General features: G+C 26.6%; 1 protein-coding gene across 7 annotated transcripts in view; it reads right to left on the reverse strand.

Annotated features, from left to right (window-relative positions):
* Window positions 1-225: 225 nt before the first annotated feature.
* LOC103576860 (FH1/FH2 domain-containing protein 3) overlaps window positions 226-19,002 on the reverse strand; it is a 167,818-nt gene continuing 149,041 nt past the window's right edge. For 3 of the 7 annotated variants that reach the window (XM_014444913.2, XM_014444918.2, XM_053741670.1), the window contains 7 exons: window positions 18,499-18,618; window positions 18,125-18,259; window positions 15,190-15,332; window positions 14,102-14,369; window positions 13,724-13,847; window positions 12,988-13,155; window positions 226-2,637 (listed from right to left, as the gene is read on the reverse strand). In XM_014444913.2, the coding sequence (XP_014300399.1) occupies window positions 2,564-2,637; window positions 12,988-13,155; window positions 13,724-13,847; window positions 14,102-14,369; window positions 15,190-15,332; window positions 18,125-18,259; window positions 18,499-18,618 (1,032 nt within the window). In that variant the 3' untranslated portion in view covers window positions 226-2,563. Of the gene's footprint in view, window positions 2,638-9,094; window positions 9,234-12,987; window positions 13,156-13,723; window positions 13,848-14,101; window positions 14,370-15,189; window positions 15,333-18,124; window positions 18,260-18,498; window positions 18,619-19,002 lie in introns of all 7 variants that reach the window. The other 4 variants (XR_001345409.2, XR_001345411.2, XR_008404178.1 and 1 more) reach the window with 3 other exon arrangements.

Below are 19,002 nucleotides of genomic sequence, written 5' to 3' on the forward strand. Positions count from 1 at the left end.
TAAAAATTTACAAATCTACCGGAAGTGAGCATAATTAATTACCATAATTTGAATATGTATACAAAAATTAATTCTCTCAAATATTCCCACAAATGTTTTCTCTTTGAAGACAAAAAAATTCACTTGCGACAACTGAAATTCTTAATATAAAAAAAATTGGACACAATAATCGCAATAAATAAAACAAGGATTTAATTTTAAATGAATTTATTTATCACTCGTTAAACATTTAAACATCCGTACAATAATTTAAATAAAAATAATTATTATTTATAATTATAGTTATATTAAATCAATAATAATTACATAGTACACTTTCAAAATAATTAAGCAATTACATTTATTATTTATATATTTATATTAACGTCCGTTTTGAACCATTATTTGATTAATTGTTAAGAAAAGTTTTTTTTTTTGCGATCAGAAAAAAAAAATTATAAACGGACTCACACTTGATTTCATTTCTTCTCCATTTATCACAGTCACTTCAGTAGACAAACAAAAAATATTCAATTTGGTGCAATCGATTATATAAATGTTGAAACCATATATATGTGTACATATATATATCTATATATAGAAATCAAAATCAAATTACATATGGCATTCAATAAAAGAGCTTCATATATTTTTTTTAATAAAAAAAATTATACCCAATATTAAAAAACTTTTAAGCTGTCCATTTTACCCCCTTTTTTTTCTAAATATCAATCGTATATAAATTAAAATATTACCAAAATTTTAATTTGAAAAATATAAATCTTAGATGAGAATTTAAAATAAAAAAAAATAATAATGAAAAGATGAAATAAAAATTGAATATTAAATCGTTAAAATTATATATTAAATTTATAAGCTACATCGTCATAATCTTTAGTGACATTTACGGTAGACAGAAGTAGTAATAGCTGGGATTGTAGCATCAAATAGCAGTAGTAGTAGTAGAAGTAGTAGCAGTAGTACAAGTAGTACAAATTATAAGTAGTATAAACGTTAAGTTGTTACGTCAACGAGAGAATCTCGCTCGTCGCTTTGTCCTAGTTATATATATATATATATATCGTGTCACTAACTCCAAAAAAACATATATTTTTATGCGCTCTTTTGGCTGTAGTTACCAAAGTTAAAACCAAAATAACGTAGAACTTTTTTTTTAAACGTAAATCGTATTGTAGATTTATTCTAAAGCTGTAATTTTTTTTTTAATTTTTAGGTACAGCAAGACCTCGTTGTAAGACTAGTTCCGGGCTCTAAGGGATAAAATTCTTATAATTAAAATTCCGAGCGCCAAAGTTTGAATTTTAAAAAAAGAATTTTAAAAAAGATCAATAATCGTTTTTATTACGAGGAACACTATTAATTTATTTACCTGGTTAACACGTTTTATTTATATGTATTAGGGTGGTCGTTAAAAATTACATTTTCTTAGGCGTCCCAAAAAAAAGCTTCTTTTTAGTGAAAAAATACCTGGGGAATCTAGTTTTTTCGCTTTAAGTAAAAAGAACACGTGCGGCAGGACGACCAAAGTTCATTTTTCGATACAATTGTGGTTTTTTAAAAATATCTCATAAAATATGCAGATTAAAGGAAAAAGTCATAGGAACTATTTTGTAGAAAATCAAATTCTTGACAAAAAAGGTCGTGTTCATTTTTGTTATAAAATGTATATTTACGAAGATATTTAAAAAAAACTTTTTTAGATCTTATCAATTGAGCATTTAAAGAATTACGAATATTAAAAATAACGTTTTTTTTTAAATATAGACAACGTTGTAACTCGTAAAATATCAATCATTAATGCTTGTTATAGATTCTATATACTTAGAAAAATATTATTTTCAAAATTTGTAATCCTTAAAACGCTCAATTCAGATCTAAAAAAAGTTTTTTTAAAATATCTTCATAAATACACATTTTTTAAAAAAAATGAATATTACCTTTTTTGTCAAGAATTTATTTTCCTTCAAAATTGTTCCTATGATTTTTTCCTTTAATCTGCATATTTCATGAGATATTTTAAAAAAACCTTGATTGTATCGAAAAATAAATTTTGATCGGCCTGCGGCACGTGTTCTTTCTCCTTAAAAAGAAAAAACCAAATTCCCCAGGTATTTTTCACTAAAAAGAAGCTTTTTTTTAGGGCGCTTGAGAAAATTTAATTTTTAACGACCACCATAATATGTATATACATCTTATCGCGATTTTAGTTGTAGTGTTCCTTAGTCTTATTGCGATTGAGAATGAGTCTTATAACGAGGTCCGATCGTATTAATTAAATCTACAAAACGATTGATGATGAACAAAAAATTACACTCCCTTTTGATTTTAAACTTAGTGACTAAAGCCAAAAGGGCGTATAAAAATATAAGTAATTTTGAAACTAGTAATGGGAAATATACATATATATATATTATTATATTTTTTAAAAATTTAAATAGTAGTTTGCTGGCTATTCAATCTCGTTAGCGTTGCCTGAGGCACCATGGCGCAATTATAATAATAATATTCATAAAAATTATATCACAGTAATTTTTTTTTTTATATTTTAAAAAGATTATTTAAATCAGTAGCCCTTGATGTATGCTGCAATATGTTTTTTCTCTTCTTCTGACAGTCCATTCTTCAAGGTCCTACGCACTGTAATAATTTAAAAAAAAATAAAATTAAATAAAAATTTACAATAAAATAATAAAAATTATAAATATATGAGTGTAAAACACAAATCACTAAGGTTAAGATATTGAAAGCAATCAATTAAAGGGGATTTAAATATTCCGAGGTAAACTATTGCAAGCAGTCATGCTTTTGATTTGCAGTATAAAAATGAACAGCCTCACTGAATACGCGCATGCAAATTTACTCCCTTGTGAAGAGAAGAGAAGAGAAGAGAAGAGAAGAGAAGAGTAAGGGGTTTGTAGAGTATGTACACTATGTACTGTTAGTATATATGCGGTATTGGAGAGTATAAATCCGATGTAATTGATGCAGCTATAATATATATCGTACTCATATCAGATATACCTTAAGGTACATAATTACTGATGTACTCTAGTTAAATATCAAATTCTCCTTTGTTTACATTGAATCCCAATTGATACAGATCTCTAATTATTTTTATTGGTAGACTATTTACTTTTTTTTTTTTTCATTCAAAAAAATTTCTTTGAGTTGTTAATAAATAAAAAAAAAATTTTATTTCTGTATGGCCAATTGATTTTTAAAAAACTAAATTTAATTGGAATATTTTTTTTTTATTGTTTAAAAAATTTTTAAATTTTATGTAAAGGCTTTAATAAATATAAGCATGGAAGCTATTAAATTTGAAAAAAAAAAATGATTTATTTTTGAAATTTTTTTTATTCCAATCTGACATAAAAAGAAATTTGGAAAAAAATCACTTTTTTAGGATAATCCTAAAGTTAGCGGAAAATTAAAAATATACGGATTTTTTTTTAACTCTATTATGAAAAAAAAAAATAAACTAAAAAAATGCGCATGTAGAAAATTTTGAAAATTGTAGGTGCAATTTTTTAAATATTTTTTTTTTTAAATTTATCGTTTTTAAAAAAATTAAAAAAATATTAGACGTCGGCTAACTTATGATCCTGAAGTTACCAGACAATTAGTAGTTTTCGGATTATGTTTTTTAATAAACCAATTACAAAAAAACAAAAACTAAAAATATGCACATGTAGGAAATTTACAAAACTACCAGTGCAATTTTTCAAATTTTTTTTTTTTATAATTTATTGTTCAAAAAAAGTCCTAAAATTATTAGATGTGGGCTAACTTCAGCATCATAAATTAGCTGACGTTTAATTATTTTTGGATTTGTTAAAAAACGATAAATTATGAAAAAAAAAAATATTTAAAAAAATTGCACTTGTAGTTTTTAAAATTTTCTACATGCGCATTTTTTTAGTTTATTTTTTTTCTTCAAATTTAATTGTTAAAAAAAAATCAAAAAATTTAAAATTGTCTGCTAACTTCGGGATCGTCTTACTTCCGTATCATTTGTCTTCACCATAAATTATTAGTTTCTTAACAAAAATTTCTTACTTCAAACGATTAATTTATTTAAATTAAATAAAAAAAATTTTAACTCAAGAATATTTACCTTGAAAAAAAATTTTTTCTTTTAGTCTTTAAAAATTCAAACTAAAGTATTTGCATAAATATCAAAATATGTATGATTAAAAAATTAAAAAAAATTTTTTCCAAATTCAAAATTATCCCGATTCATAATTTCACTTTTTTTTTTTTTTTATACGGATGACTAATTTTAAAAAAAGAATGCTATGAATAAATAAAATTATAATTAACAGTAAAAGTATTAAATAAAAAAAATGAAGAGGGAATTTATCGAAGCGAATTATGAAATGAGCTGACATTCTTATTCTCGTAAACGAATTAAATTAACTAATATATTTAATTACACATCTATAAATTCTTTATGTACTCGAGAGCAGTAGAGCGCATTACTTATACTTTAATAACCAAAAATATATTTTACTTTGATACAAATTTATATAAATTTTCATGTTTAAAACCTTCTTAACTCATACCACCTTAATTTTCTCCATAATACTCTCAGCGTCCTCGTAAACTCCCTATATATATTTAAGATAAAAAATAATTATGTAAATTAAACCCTAATTATTTCGCGTAACAGCTTCTATAAAGGATTTAATTAATAATAAAATACAGATTAAAAAAAAAAAAAAAGGAAATTTAATTATCTTATTATACAAAATTGTAATCACATAGAATAGTGGATTTTAATTAACTAAAAACATAATTTTACGATTGAATTAAACGGGGATTTAGATTGATTACGCGGCTCAGGTAATTTACGTTGTCGCGAACACATAAATTAGAGTAAGTAATTTTTTAATTTAAATGTGTGTATGTTTACATTTAATTGGACTAATGATACAACAATCGGTAGATTATGGACGTGTGTATGAGCACTCTGAGTTGTTACATTAGCTAGGGTCGGTACTATGTAACAAAGTAAACCAAACCATTTAACTATTCTCTCAAATCGTACATGTTAATCCGATTGACGTTGTGACAATGCTCAGTCCTATCTCTCTTGCTGGCTCTTTACTATTCTATTCTCTCTGTGGGTTACTGGATATTAATTGTCGAGGAAAATAGAGAATAGAGATTATATGTGTATATATAGAGATATATAAAGAGAGAGAAAGAGAGAGATGAGAGATATGTATGTATGTAATGTAATCATGAATAGGAATATAATGAATAGTGTGTAGAGAAATAGTGATAACAAGACAGATAACGCAATCGATAAGTTATTGTATGTATACCTTTAGTTATGTAATTAATGTCAAATATAATGTATATATATTAGACTGATTCAAAAAAATCGACTATTTTTTTTCTTCTTTATTATATAGAAAATATTGTTGGAAATGACGAAACAAAATACTGTGAAAGTTTGAGCTCTTATTAATATTAACAGCTGCCGCATCGCAATTTTCTATTTCCCGTTTAAATAACATGGAAAAATTTACTTTTTAAGCTTTGGAATTTTGTAGCTCAGTGTGGGACCAATACTTTTGAATGTTAAAGACATATTCTTATGGGAAATTTGACGCTCTATAAAAATGGTGTCTTATAATTTTTCGATATTTTTATTTCTTCAAAAGTTATTCGAAGTCAAAGTTAGATTGACGACAAATTTTTACATTTTTTAAATTTTTTGACGCAAACATCAATTTTTTCGGAAAATTTTATAGGACCTTTTTTGTAGAGCATTTTATTTACTATAACTTATCTTTGAGAAAATTTTCGATATTTTTCACGAGTCGTAAATTATTTGCAATTAACTGAAAATTTCAATATAATTACTTTTAAGCTACAATATTTAGATTTTTTAAGAACATTTCCAGTTAATTGCAAATAACGACTTGTGAAAAATATCGAAAATTTTCTTCAAGATAAGTTATAGAAAATAAAATGCTCTACAAAAAAGGTCCTATAAAATTTTCCGAAAAAATTGATGGTTGCGTCGAAAAATTTAAAAAATGTAAAAATTTATCGTCAATCTAACTTTAACTTCGAATAACTTTTGAAGAAATAAAAATATCGAAAAATTATAAGACACCTTTTTTATAGAGCGTCAAATTTCTCATAAGAATATGTCTTTAGCATTCAAAAGTATTGGTCCCACCCTGAGCTACAAAATTCCAAAGCTTAAAAAATAAATTTTTCCATGTTACTTAAACGGGAAATAAAAAATTGCGATGCGGCAGCTGTTAATATTAATAATAAGAGCTCAAACTTTCACAGTATCTTTTTCGTCATTTCCAACAATATTGTCGATATAATGACGAAGAAAAAAAATAGCGGATTTTTTTGAATCAGTCTAATATATATAGATTAGGATGCTTATTAAAAATTAAATTTTCTCAACTTGTCATTAAAATGGAAATAACTAGAAAACAATGCAGAATTTAAAAAAAAATTATCAAGGATAATTTGTAGGAAATAAAATTGTCTACAAAAAATATTAATGACATTTTATGATAAGTCCGATAGTTTCGCCGGAAAAGTAAAAAGATCTCGAAATTTACTCTAACTTGACTTCGAGATCCAATAACTTTTGAACATATGGATTTATCAAAAAATTATAAGAGACTTTTTTTGTAGAGCTTTGAATTCCCTAAAAAAATGTATGCTGGGTTTACTCGTACGATGAGCCATTGCCGTGATTAAAAATTCAAAACTAAAAAAATTTTCTTTTCTGTTATTTAAATGGGAAATCAAAAATCACGAAACGCCACCTCTTAATATTAATATATATATATTATATATTATTTTGTGTATGAAATAAAATAAAATTGAAACAATGCCTCTAGGGAGAGATGCTGCTTATTTCAATAATTAATAGTAAATAATTATTGTATAAATTACAAGCCGTGTAAATATCAAAATTAAAAAATTAAAATAACGAAATATTGAATTTTCCGAGCGCGTTTAATTTTTTAAAAATTTTGCTTCGTTATTCACGAAACAAAGAACCGCGAATCCTTTATTAAAGATTTAAATTGTTAAAACAAACATATTTATATAACATTTTATTTTATTTTGCATTTCCATTGATGGGCACTAGCACTGCGTAGTCTCCTTTGCGTTATATAAGCAAATAAATGAAATTTTTTTTAGCATAAACAAAAAAATATTAAATACTAAAGCCGTGTTGTTATTAATTAATGTATCCATTAAACAAAACTTCACTCATATTCACCTCGAATTTTTTTTTTTTTTAGTAAGAGATTAAAATGTTATTTCAAAATCATACTCAGAAAAAATAATTACCAACATTATTTCGAGGAAAAATATTTTTAAATATATATTCAGCAGATAGTAAAAAACATATCTAGTCGAAAAATTTTCATATTTTTTCTCGCATAGCAAATTAAGGTCGGGAATATTATATTCATTATGTGACATACAAAGTATTCAATAAGTTTTGAATTTCAAAGAAAAATTCAAATGTCAAATTTATTCCTACATTTTATAGCAAAAAAAATTGTGACAATTCTCCCACTTTTATTTTACGGAATGAGATAATATTAAATGAAAAAAAAAATTTTTTATGAAAAATGCTTTTTTTAAGGTCATGCAAAAAAATCCACACGTGTTAAAAAAATATCCGTCGAAATAAAAACAAAATCAAACAAAAATTAATTACTTACACTGAAACAAAAAATAATTTTTTAAAAATCAATATTTTCTGAGTAAATTAATTGAAATAATTACATATTTAATTAGAAAAATAAAGTTCTCAACAGAAGAAAATTTAAATTTATTTATGAGTGTGAGTGTAGCAGACATCAAATTTAAAAATATAAATAATTAAAAAAAAATATTTATAAAAAATGCACTTATTAATTACAAATTTTTTTAAATGCGCATTTTTTAAAAATTTAATTTTATTAATTATTTACTCTATTTATTAAGAATTTTAAATTTGTCTAATGGATGCTACATTCATAGTCATATTTATTTAGATAATTAAAAGAAACAGCATTTTTTTTTATTAAGAAAATCTTTTGATTATCAACTAAAAAATTCATGAAATTAAAAAATTTTATAGCATACACTGTAAAAAATTTGTGGCGTAAATCCGGGGAAATGCAGAAAGGATGACTATTTATTTATTTGATTCCCTCGAAGTGAAATTCACATGATACTGAAATTAGCCGACGTCTAATAATTTTTGAATTTTTTTTTCAAGCAGCAAATCATAAAAAAAAATATTTGAAAAAATTGCACTTATAGTTTTTTCAATTTTCTACATGTTCATTTTTTCATTTTTTATTTTTTTGTAATTAATTTGTCGAAAAAAAAATCCAAAAACTTTTAATTGTCTGTTAACTTCTGGATCATAAATTTACTTCAGAAAAATCGGAGTGAATTTGAATTTAAATAAAATCCAGATCCCTCCAAAATTGCTCTTTTAAAAAACTAAACTCCATATTTACTCTGCACGCAGAGTGATTTTTAAAAACTCCGAAACTTCAAATGATCGAGTGAATTACTATTTAAATAAAATTCAAATTTACTCCTGATACTGGTTAGCCGACTGATAATAATTTTTGAATTTTTTTTAGAAACGATAAATCATATAAAAAATTTTTTTCAAAAAAATGCACCTGTAGTTTTTTAAATTTTCTACAAGTGCAAATTTTTAGTTTTTTTTTATCTTCGTAAATTATTTTTTAAAAAAATTCAAAAAAATTTCAATTGTCGTCTAACTTCAGTATCATAATTTACTCCAATTTTTTACGATCCTGAAGAAGACAATTAGCAATTTTCGGATTTTTTTTTTCACAAATCAATAAAAAAAAAAAATGCACATGTAGAAAATTTCAAAATCTACATGTGTAATTTTTTAAAATATTTTTTTTTTTATAATCTAATTTAAAAAAAAATCCACAAAGTAGACGTTAACTAATTAGTACCATAATTTCTTACAGTGTAATTTCGTATAAATCGAAAATATAATTTTTCTGAATTATTTTTTATCTCAATGTTTAAAAAAAGATTATAAAAACCAGCGAACCTTTTATCAATAATAATTATAATTTTCGTTGTTGTGAAAATATAAAACAGTAGATATACTAAATACATATATCGCGTGTTTCTTTAGGGTCGGTACCCCATTGACGTCGTGTTGTTCTCGCGGGTGCGTGATCGTTTCACTGTTGAGAAAGAAATATAATTGTTTATAAGCCAAGTACATGTACCCATTAATAAATAAATAATTAATAATTAAAAAAAAAAAAAATAATCAGGACCATCACCACACCCCTTAGTATTTTTCATACAACCGTTGGTATATTTTAAAAATATATAATATCAGGCCATTAACATCACACTAATGGGCAATTTATTAAGTAAATTAGTGCTTAGATTATATATTAAATAGTAGTAATAATTATAATAATTCCTGGAGAAATGTGTCTTTGATAATTAAAATAAATAACTTGTAATAGAGAAGAGTTTGAATAGGAACCATTAAAATTAAATTGTCAATTAAAAGCTCGGCTCGTAGAGCAGTAATTGACCATTATCGCAAGTATTCAAGTATCAAGGAACTTTTTAGTCTATTGTATATTGAAATCGTCTAAAACTTTACGGACTTTACTCTGTTGATGTCGACTAGTGTAAATTTGCGAGGATCTAAATCCCTTGCCGCGACTTTTCGCTCCCTATTTAATTTTGTTCTAATAAATGGGACAATTTTTACGGATTACACAATTACGGTTACGGTCTTTGTAAGTTGACGTGACGAGGGACAATTAATCACGGGTTAAAAGCTTCGGGTTCAAGCTCTACCGTCGATATGACAGGTTTGAGCTTTTAACTTTTTGGTAAATTTATATAGAGTATGGGGTAGATGGAATATATATGTATATATATATATATAATAATAATTTCAACAACTATTAACGAGATCGGAAGTACGTCAGGTTGACTGACCGACGTTTATCGTTTGAAGTAAAGTGAAAGTAAAATGAATATTACGAAAATATATAGAGAACATAAAAGCTAAGTTGGGTTGCCGGTAACCACGTGAGGGTTTTTTTCAAGAGGGTGCCCCGTCGTTTAGTAACGACTGTATTCGTTGGGTAAAATCAATTTCCGTAAGCGATCAAGCTGAACGAGTAGAGGTTGCTGTTCTATAGAGAGACTCATGTTCGCTTCGTGTATCTCATGTGGGTTTTATACGTACGTATGTACGAACGAGTGAACATATATTGTATTGGAGGTAAAGTATATCTATAGAGATGTATAGGAAATGTATGGAAGGAGTGAGTAAACGTACATACGAACGAATAAAGGTACTCGCGCGGCAAGGCGTAAATCGCGTAAATCGTTGCGCCTAAATTGCTCTTATCGATTTGCAGGAGAACAACCGATTTAACCAGTTCATTTATATACTTATATTTATATATGTATATGTGGAAATTGGGAATTTCTGAATCACATTCGATTCGTTCAATATGTGAACAAATATCGTATATAGTCAACTATCCGTCATATGCCGGGTCTAGGTGATGTAGGGGGAATTTTTCTTAGAAATTCAGTCTTCCCATGACTGTAGATTTAGTTTTGTCCTCGACTACTCGTTATAAGCCTGATTTATTATGATTCTGACGTTAGCCGACGTGTGATAATTTTTGAATCTTTTTGAAAACGATAAAATTAAAAATAAATATTTTAAAAATTGCACCTGTAGGTTTTTAAATTTTCTTTATGTGCATATTTTTAGATTTCTTTTTTTTTTTAAATTAAACTGTTGAAAAAAGAATTTTTAAATTGTTGAGGAGGTTCAAGTGAAACTAGTGAGTCAAAGTAGTGTTTGAATTTTTCTAATTGCTAAATTCTCTTAATAGTTACAAAAATTTATTATTTTCATTGATAGTAACATAGCGAATTCATAAATTAATAATTATTAGTTATTTAATGAAAGAAAGTAATGAAATTACTTGGTTATTTTTGACTCATGGTTTTATAAAAAGATGTGGCAGCAACGCGTTCTAATTTCTTAAACATCGATATTCAAATTAAAGCGGGAAAAATTTATTTCTAATCTCGTCTCTCTTTTTAATGTATTTCTATCTTTGTTTTTTCTCTGAGCTGCTTCCGCGACGTTGGAAAACCCCCAATAATATGCATCTCTGTCGATGAACGAGATTAAAAAATAAAGTTTAACTTGAATTATTTAAATAACTACAACGGTAACACTTTAATGTTAAAATCTTATCATATTCTAAAAATATTAAAGTTTATGGCATGTGGTTTTTTATTTCTTAAACTTGGGAGGTTAATAATGAAAAAAATAAGACATGACGGAAGCTTGTCCGCCATAAGAGCCTGTGTATAAGAACTTTAAAAACGTCATTTTTAAATCTTTTTTTCTAAAAAACTAGACGGTGGATCATATTCAAATTTTGAGAATACATAAAGGACTTATTTATATATATACTTTCAAATCTTGAAGTTGGAAAATCCTTATTCCATTCGATTCGCTCGAACCTCCTTAATTGTCTGCTTTTGAGATCATGTTTTATTTTACAGTCGACTATCCGTCATAGGCTTCGTCTAGGGGATGTAGGAGAAATTTTTTTTGGGGTTTCAGTCTCTACACTACCGTGCGTTTAGTTTTGCTAATAATAATTATAATGATGAAGGTATTAATGACAACAATAATTATATATATATATATATATATATATATATATATATATATATATTGTATATCATTTAAACTTTTAAATAATACAGAAGATTTAAATGTAATTCGTGATCACAATTATGAATAATAAATTATATTTTGCTGAGTATTGATTCAATTATTTTCCGAATCATAGATACTAAATTTTCATTATTAATTTGTCTATTTTTTAGTATTCTCCATTTATAATTTTGACAATTTTACAAAGGCTTATAACCGGCTGTCTGGTATAAAACAAAAAAATCATTAAGTAGGGGAAGTTTTCGAGATTTAGTATCTACGGATTGAGGGGGAAAGGCTTATAACGGGTAGCCAATTACATAGATATACATGAGGACAAATATATTTTTTTTTTATTTTTAAGTCTCACTAAAAAATATCGAACTGTCATTAAAATAAAAAATGTGATCGTAATAAAATAAAAAAATAATTATATTTTTTTAGCAGTTAAGAATTCATTTGCAATGTACTAAAAGTATGAATACTAATTTTCTGGGTATTTTAACAAAATAAATATTTTAGTCTTTAGGTGACTTTCGATATTTCCCCTTAGAAATAAAACTCTGAGTTGACACTCTAAAATTAATCGATGGCTTTGTTTGAAAAATGGAAATTTTAACGAGTTAATATTAATGTTTTAAACTCGCGTGAGCAAACAACACATTTTTCAATTTAATGTTTTTTTAAATTTTTTAAATTTTTGTCTTAAAAAAAATAATCATATATTTTTGTAATATTTAATTAAAAAATTACCGAAAGTTTGAAAAATTCATAAATTTAAATATCTTGATGACTAGTAAATTTTAAAAATAAAGTAAATAATTTTTAAACTAATATATATTTCTATAAAAATATGAAAAATCAATAATTTTATTTTTATATAGAATTTCTCATATTTCTTATAATTTACCCATTCACGTGAATAAATATTTTTTTTTTTTTTTTTTTTTTAAAAAGAAAGAAATGAAATTGAGGGTAGAATAACGTAGGGTGCGAATAAGGTGCAATTTTATAAATTTATCACAACGGTTTGTGACTTCCACCGCATTGCTCTTTATAAAAATCTATATATAAATATATAAAACTTATAAAGAGCAGTAAAATAATTTATATCAATAAAATATACCATAATAAATATAACTCTAAAAGTATAACTCAAGTAATGATATTTAATCGCAATGGAGTCACGTGCAGGGTGCAGGGATCGCACTTACAAGACTTACGATCGGCGTTTCGCGTCCTCTTGCGTTCCCGCGGTGTCGTCCGCGTAGATGGACACTTGGTCGCGGTCTTCACCAATGACTCGAGCAGCTCATCGTCGCCGTCCGTTACGTTTCCGTTGGTCGTTTCGTCTCTCAGGATAGGACCCAGAAGTGTGCGTCCTGAAACAAAAATAAATTACCCAGTGTTTAAAAAAAATAAATCGTTAGTTGATGAAATTTTTGGACGTCAGACTCCCGATAGTTTAAAATTTTAAAGTAAATTAAATATATATAAGAAACGTGACGTTAGCAGCTCATCAAATAATTTAAAAAATTTTTCTCGGTTTTTTTTTTCATTTTATTTTTTCGTTACGATAGAAAATCATTCATTTTATATTTATAAATATATATAAATATTTCTACGTATATATTTTAGTAATAATGGCTCAGTAATTTGTTATATTTACTCGTTTAGTTTTTTAAAAATTTTTTTTTTTTGACGTCAGTGCTAGTGCTGCGGTCCGTCACAATCCGTTTCCTTATATATTTAATATCAAAGAAATTTATTCAAGTTTTATTATTGCAAATAATAATTTTTTTTTTTAAATATATAAATTTGTGTACTATTAATTGATATATATATATCATGTATGGGGAAGTGGGCCCTATAATTTAAGACGAAGGGGAGGGGTCTAAAAAGTTAAAATTTTGCGTGACGTATTTTATGAACGAGCTCTAAAATACTTACCCTCTTTTCGTTGTCGTCGCCAAGGTAAAGTACCGTGAATACTTTCAACGTCTGAAATATCACTACCAAGAAGTTGCCTCAGTTCAGCGTCAGCTCGATCTTCTTTCGTACGAAATTTACCCACCTGTAAATAAAAAAAAAATTAAAGATAAAAAAATATATATTTGCAAGTGAACTGGCGAGTAAAAGAATGAAAAAAAATTTACGCGCAAGATCTAAGACACAAAATATATCTAGGATTTGATTAAATCGAGTGTTGAAAGCTAGAGGGTTCAAAGTAAAAGGGTAAAGTATCTATATATACATATATTGATATATATCTGTGTATAGAAGACTTTGATATCCTGAATATAAATATTTAAAATAAAAAATACTTGCCTCAGTTATCATTTTACCCCGTGTCTTATTCCTCTCACGATGATTTGCTTTTTTTTCTAGCTGCTGTAAAACACGTTCGCGAGTTGTTCTGTATTCCAACGCGAATTCAGATACAATTCTGCAGAATTCATTGGGCTTTGTGTCTTGGACACGATGCAAGGGAATACCAAGCCAGAGAATAAATTTGTGAAACCTATTGATTATTCGCCGATGAACGATACTCAGTACTATAATTCTTTCCGCACAATCGGCTAAAAAGTCTGACATTCTGTTAACAAAGGAAATAATTCAAATAAAAAATTTATATATAAATATATATTTTAAGTGTGTTGAGAAATAATATAACAATGTTTCAGTAAATAGTAAATAGTAATAAATTGTGTAATGGAAGACGGTATTGGGAAAGGTAAAGGCGAAGGCAATAGAAGGATAAAGGAAGAAGGGAGGCGGGAAGGGGGAGGGAAGTATGACGTATCAAAGGGCCAAAGTGATAAAGAAACAACGGAGTTGAGTAATTTAAAAAGAAATGGTGAAAAAAATATAAAAAAATAAAAAGAAAATGACGAAAAGAAAACGAGTAAAGCTTCAAGTAATTAATGGTGAGTCACTTGGGCTTTTGCCAACTTACTGGAGGGGAAAATCGGGCAAAATTTATTGGGCCTGCTCACACAGGGGACAACTCGTATCCTCGACAATTTACAGGATTTTTGGTTCTTAGATAAAAATTACTCAAGATTACAACTAATTCTTGTCTCAAAGATATCGTTTTTTTTTAACAGTTGATAAAAATAGTTATTAAATTTATATCCTGATAAATTTAAGCTTTTGATGGTCAATAAAAATTTTAAAATGTTTTTCCCGCAGTGACACAGAATTATTTTTAGTGACGGAATAATGAAATGAATATTTAATGGGAGACAAGCAGCGTTGAAATATTTTTTTTTGTCAAGAGAAAAATTTAAGCTGAGTTACAGTTATCAGAAGGCGGGTAATGGAATTGGCAGTGTCTAATTTCAATAAAATATTAATTTATTTATTTACTTATTTATAGTGTAAATATAATATAGATATTTTATTAGGATTCTTACTTTACTTTCATCATTGTTGAGCCATCGTGCTTGGCAATAAGCTTCAGATGGTCCCAAGAGGCTTTGCATTCACTCTCAAGCTTGCTGATATTTGACGCCAACTCGTCAAAATCAATCTTCGACGCTCGGGTTACTGCTCCGATCTGACGAATGAAATTCAAAGGAAAAAAAATTTTAAATATTGAGAGATAAAATGAAGAGATAAGAAAAAGAAAAGACCGTTCGGGATTTGAAATGAAAGTAGATTTCTCGTATTTCTTTATCTTAAACTTCGTGATAAAATTAAATTAAAAATTAATTTTATTTGGCATTTTTAATGAATTCAACTCGAAAACTGTCAAAACTAAACTAATTTTAAAATTTAAATTGCCACCTTTTTCTACATGGAAAAAGAGCAGTTGGAAAATTGAAATATCTGTATTTATTACAGTTTCGTATAGTAGTAAAGCGCTGCGGCTCTGAAACTAAAAATTACATTTTTATCCAGGCATAACAAATATTACAGTTTCAAACTCGATATTGTCCAGCTCTCTATACTAAACAGATTTTATAATTTTAAATTTTATTATAAAATTAGTTAAAATTACATTTTCGATCGTTAATATTACTATTCTGTATAGTAGTGTTCTTCTTAAGATATAGAATTTAAAAATTACAGTGTGAGCTGTGATTTTTCTCAGATCATTAATCATTCTCGACAATTGATAACTCACAGTGTAATTTTTATGTTATCAATAAATAAGAGGTATTATTTGAGAAAGCAAAAAATACATAACCAATAAATGTTAATTTTTACAGTTTGACCTATCAACTATTAACTTTTAAATAAAGCAACAATTCAAAATAAAAAGTAAATAATTCTTTAAAGATTTATTTAACTAAAATTACATTTAAAACTGTAAAATTTACTGCTTAAAATTGTGTTAATTTTATTACTATAACAAATTTCTAAAATTACAGTTTAAGCTTTAATGTTTGAAGATTTTTGCCCCGAAGGCTGTTTTCACTGTACAAACTGTAATTTTTCAACTGCTTTTTTTTCCGTGTGAATACTCAACCGATTTTTTAAATTTTTGAATCTGATCAAGATAATTGCCTAAAGAATAAGTATCTAAAATTTCAAAATCATCCGTAAAAAAAATTCAAAATTATAATAATGACATTTTTACCATAACACAAAAATCAATCATGTTACTCTGAACCTTTATTAAAATTCGAGAAATTATCGTAAAATAAAAAATAAAAAAAGGAAAATATAGGGGAGACCGGGGCAAGACGGCCCCCTGGGGCAAGAAGGTCCACCTCAAAAATTAACCAAAATTTTTTTTTCTTGTTTTCTTTTGATTATCACAAATTCAGATTATTTACTCATTTTTAGCCCTACACGTGAAACTAGGGGCAAAATGAACCACTGAAAAATTCTAAGAAAAATGTATTTCATATTATTATAACCTAGTCATGATTAATTTAATAGAAATATCATTTTTTGGTTAATTCTATGGATTTCGAGTAAAATAGAGCATTTGAAAAAGTTAAAAATACGAATAATCAAATTTTTATTCAATAGAAAAATAATTATTAATCAATTAAGTTATTTTCTATTGAATAACTTTTAATTTTTTCATATAATTTGTCGTAGAATCCAACAGAACAATTATAATTATTATATGTAACATTATGAATAATATATTTATAAAATTAACAACATTAACTATTAAAATGTAACAAAAATACTTTTTTAGATATTAAATTTAATTTAAGTGTATTATAAATTAATCTTCACAATATTCACAAATGTACATATCGGAAAAATATTCGTCAACTCCTGCACAGGAATCATGAGCCCATTCTTTATATTTTTGACACTGAATCCATGATTCTTTTGATTCCGAATACAGTCCATGACAGGAGAGACAGTAACAATCGTTTGGAAAAAAATTAAAACACTCAATTTTTTTCTACAATAGTGAACAAATTACTCGTATTATATCAAAAAAGGTTATTTCGAGTAATATAAAAGTAAATACAGGAGTTAAAGAAAAAAATATAAACATTCATAACGCGGGAAATTTTTTTACAATTAAAAAAAAAAAAAATTTTTTTTTTTCATTTTTTTTCGGAGGGGGCCGTCTTGCCCCAAACAAAAAAAAATTTTTTTCAGGAGCTTCACCAAAATTTTGGTGAATTGAGTTAAAGTTGGACGAGAGTAAATCGACTTGATGGTTAAAAGCCACAAAGACTAATAATCAGCTTAGATGGGCCGTTTTGCCCCGGTCTCCCCTACTTTATTTTATCAGCTATGACATTCTTTCCACTAAATAAGGCTTCATGTTTCTGTTAAAAAGTTATTTAAGAAAAAACCGGCGGAAGTATCGTTTTTCGTTAATTTGAAAATTTAAAATCGCCGCCATTTATAAACTAATTTACCGATTTTGCTTATCTTTGAACACAGCTGAGCTAATAATTAATAGAATAAGTGTGTCAGGTTTCATTAAGATCCGTTCAAAATTGTGGGCGCCATCGTCACAACAAAGCGCGTTATATTATACATATATACATACATACATATATAAACTTTTGAATCAATGGGATTTTCGGAACCTACTCAACGAATTATAATAGACTAAGGCGAAATTCTTTGGAAATCCCACCATGAGGATAAATGCAATATATAGATTTCTATCAAATCTACACTGTAAAAAATTTTGAATTTTGGGTGATTTTTTTAAAAAACTCCGAGTGAATTCGAATTTAAATATATTCCGTAATCACTTTCGAATTTACTTCCCATTTTTTACAGTGTACTAAAAAATTAATATGTAAATGATAAAATAAATACATTGAAATTGATAATGAAATTTTATGAAAATTTCTGATATTATTTTTAAGAAAGAAATAATTTTAGTATAGATTTCTTAGTAAAATAAAGACTCACTTCAGAGTAAAGATCCGTTGAATCAGGAAACTTCTCCATCACCATATGACAAAGGTGGTGGAGTAAAGAGTGCTTGTGTACGGTGTCCTTGACTTCAGGTACTTTGGTGAGATATTCCAGTTGAAAGCCCTTCACCTGCAAAAAGAATGGATAAAAGAAAGGATAAAATTCTATAAAAAAATAACAGGGTGAAAATAATGAAAAAGAGAGAGACAGAGGAATTGGGTGGGAGAGAGGGAGGGAGTAAAGAAGAATGTGATGAGTGAGGTCGAATATGAGAGTTGGCCCGAAGCCCGAGATATAAACTTTTCAATAGATACACTCGAGGATCCGTTATATTAAACGGATATCATTTGGCTGATACAATAGCTCACCTCATTTCCGTTCAGGAATATCCCGATTGATAGCAGTGTGCTGAGAATACCACGGAACGTTTTATTCATCCGCAACGTCTCCATGCCTTGCTTAAGATCCATCAGTGGGTCTGCTATTTCCTAGATCAGAAAATACATTTTTCTTTTTTCACTTTTAAAATCATTTTCGCGGGTGGAAAAGTTCATTATTACGGAAAATTGTTTTTCTAAGGAAACATTTTTTTTTTATATAGAAAGTTAATTTCACGGCTGAAATATTAATTTTGATACTCGAAAAATTTTCTTTATTATTGAAAATTATTTTTTTGTCAGTGAAATTTATTTTTCACACTAGAAAAACAATTTTTCATGTAAAAATTTAACATTTCATTTAAATTAAATATTTTAAACTATGAATATTATTATTTTCTCATAGATATTTGAATTTTTCTTTGGAAAATCGTTTGTGATCACGAAAATTAGTTTCATATTCATAAAAAAACTCATCCAGTAATTTTCTAAATT

The sequence above is a fragment of the Microplitis demolitor genome, chromosome 1 (assembly GCF_026212275.2).
Source record: "Microplitis demolitor isolate Queensland-Clemson2020A chromosome 1, iyMicDemo2.1a, whole genome shotgun sequence".
Lineage (NCBI taxonomy): Eukaryota > Metazoa > Arthropoda > Insecta > Hymenoptera > Braconidae > Microplitis > Microplitis demolitor.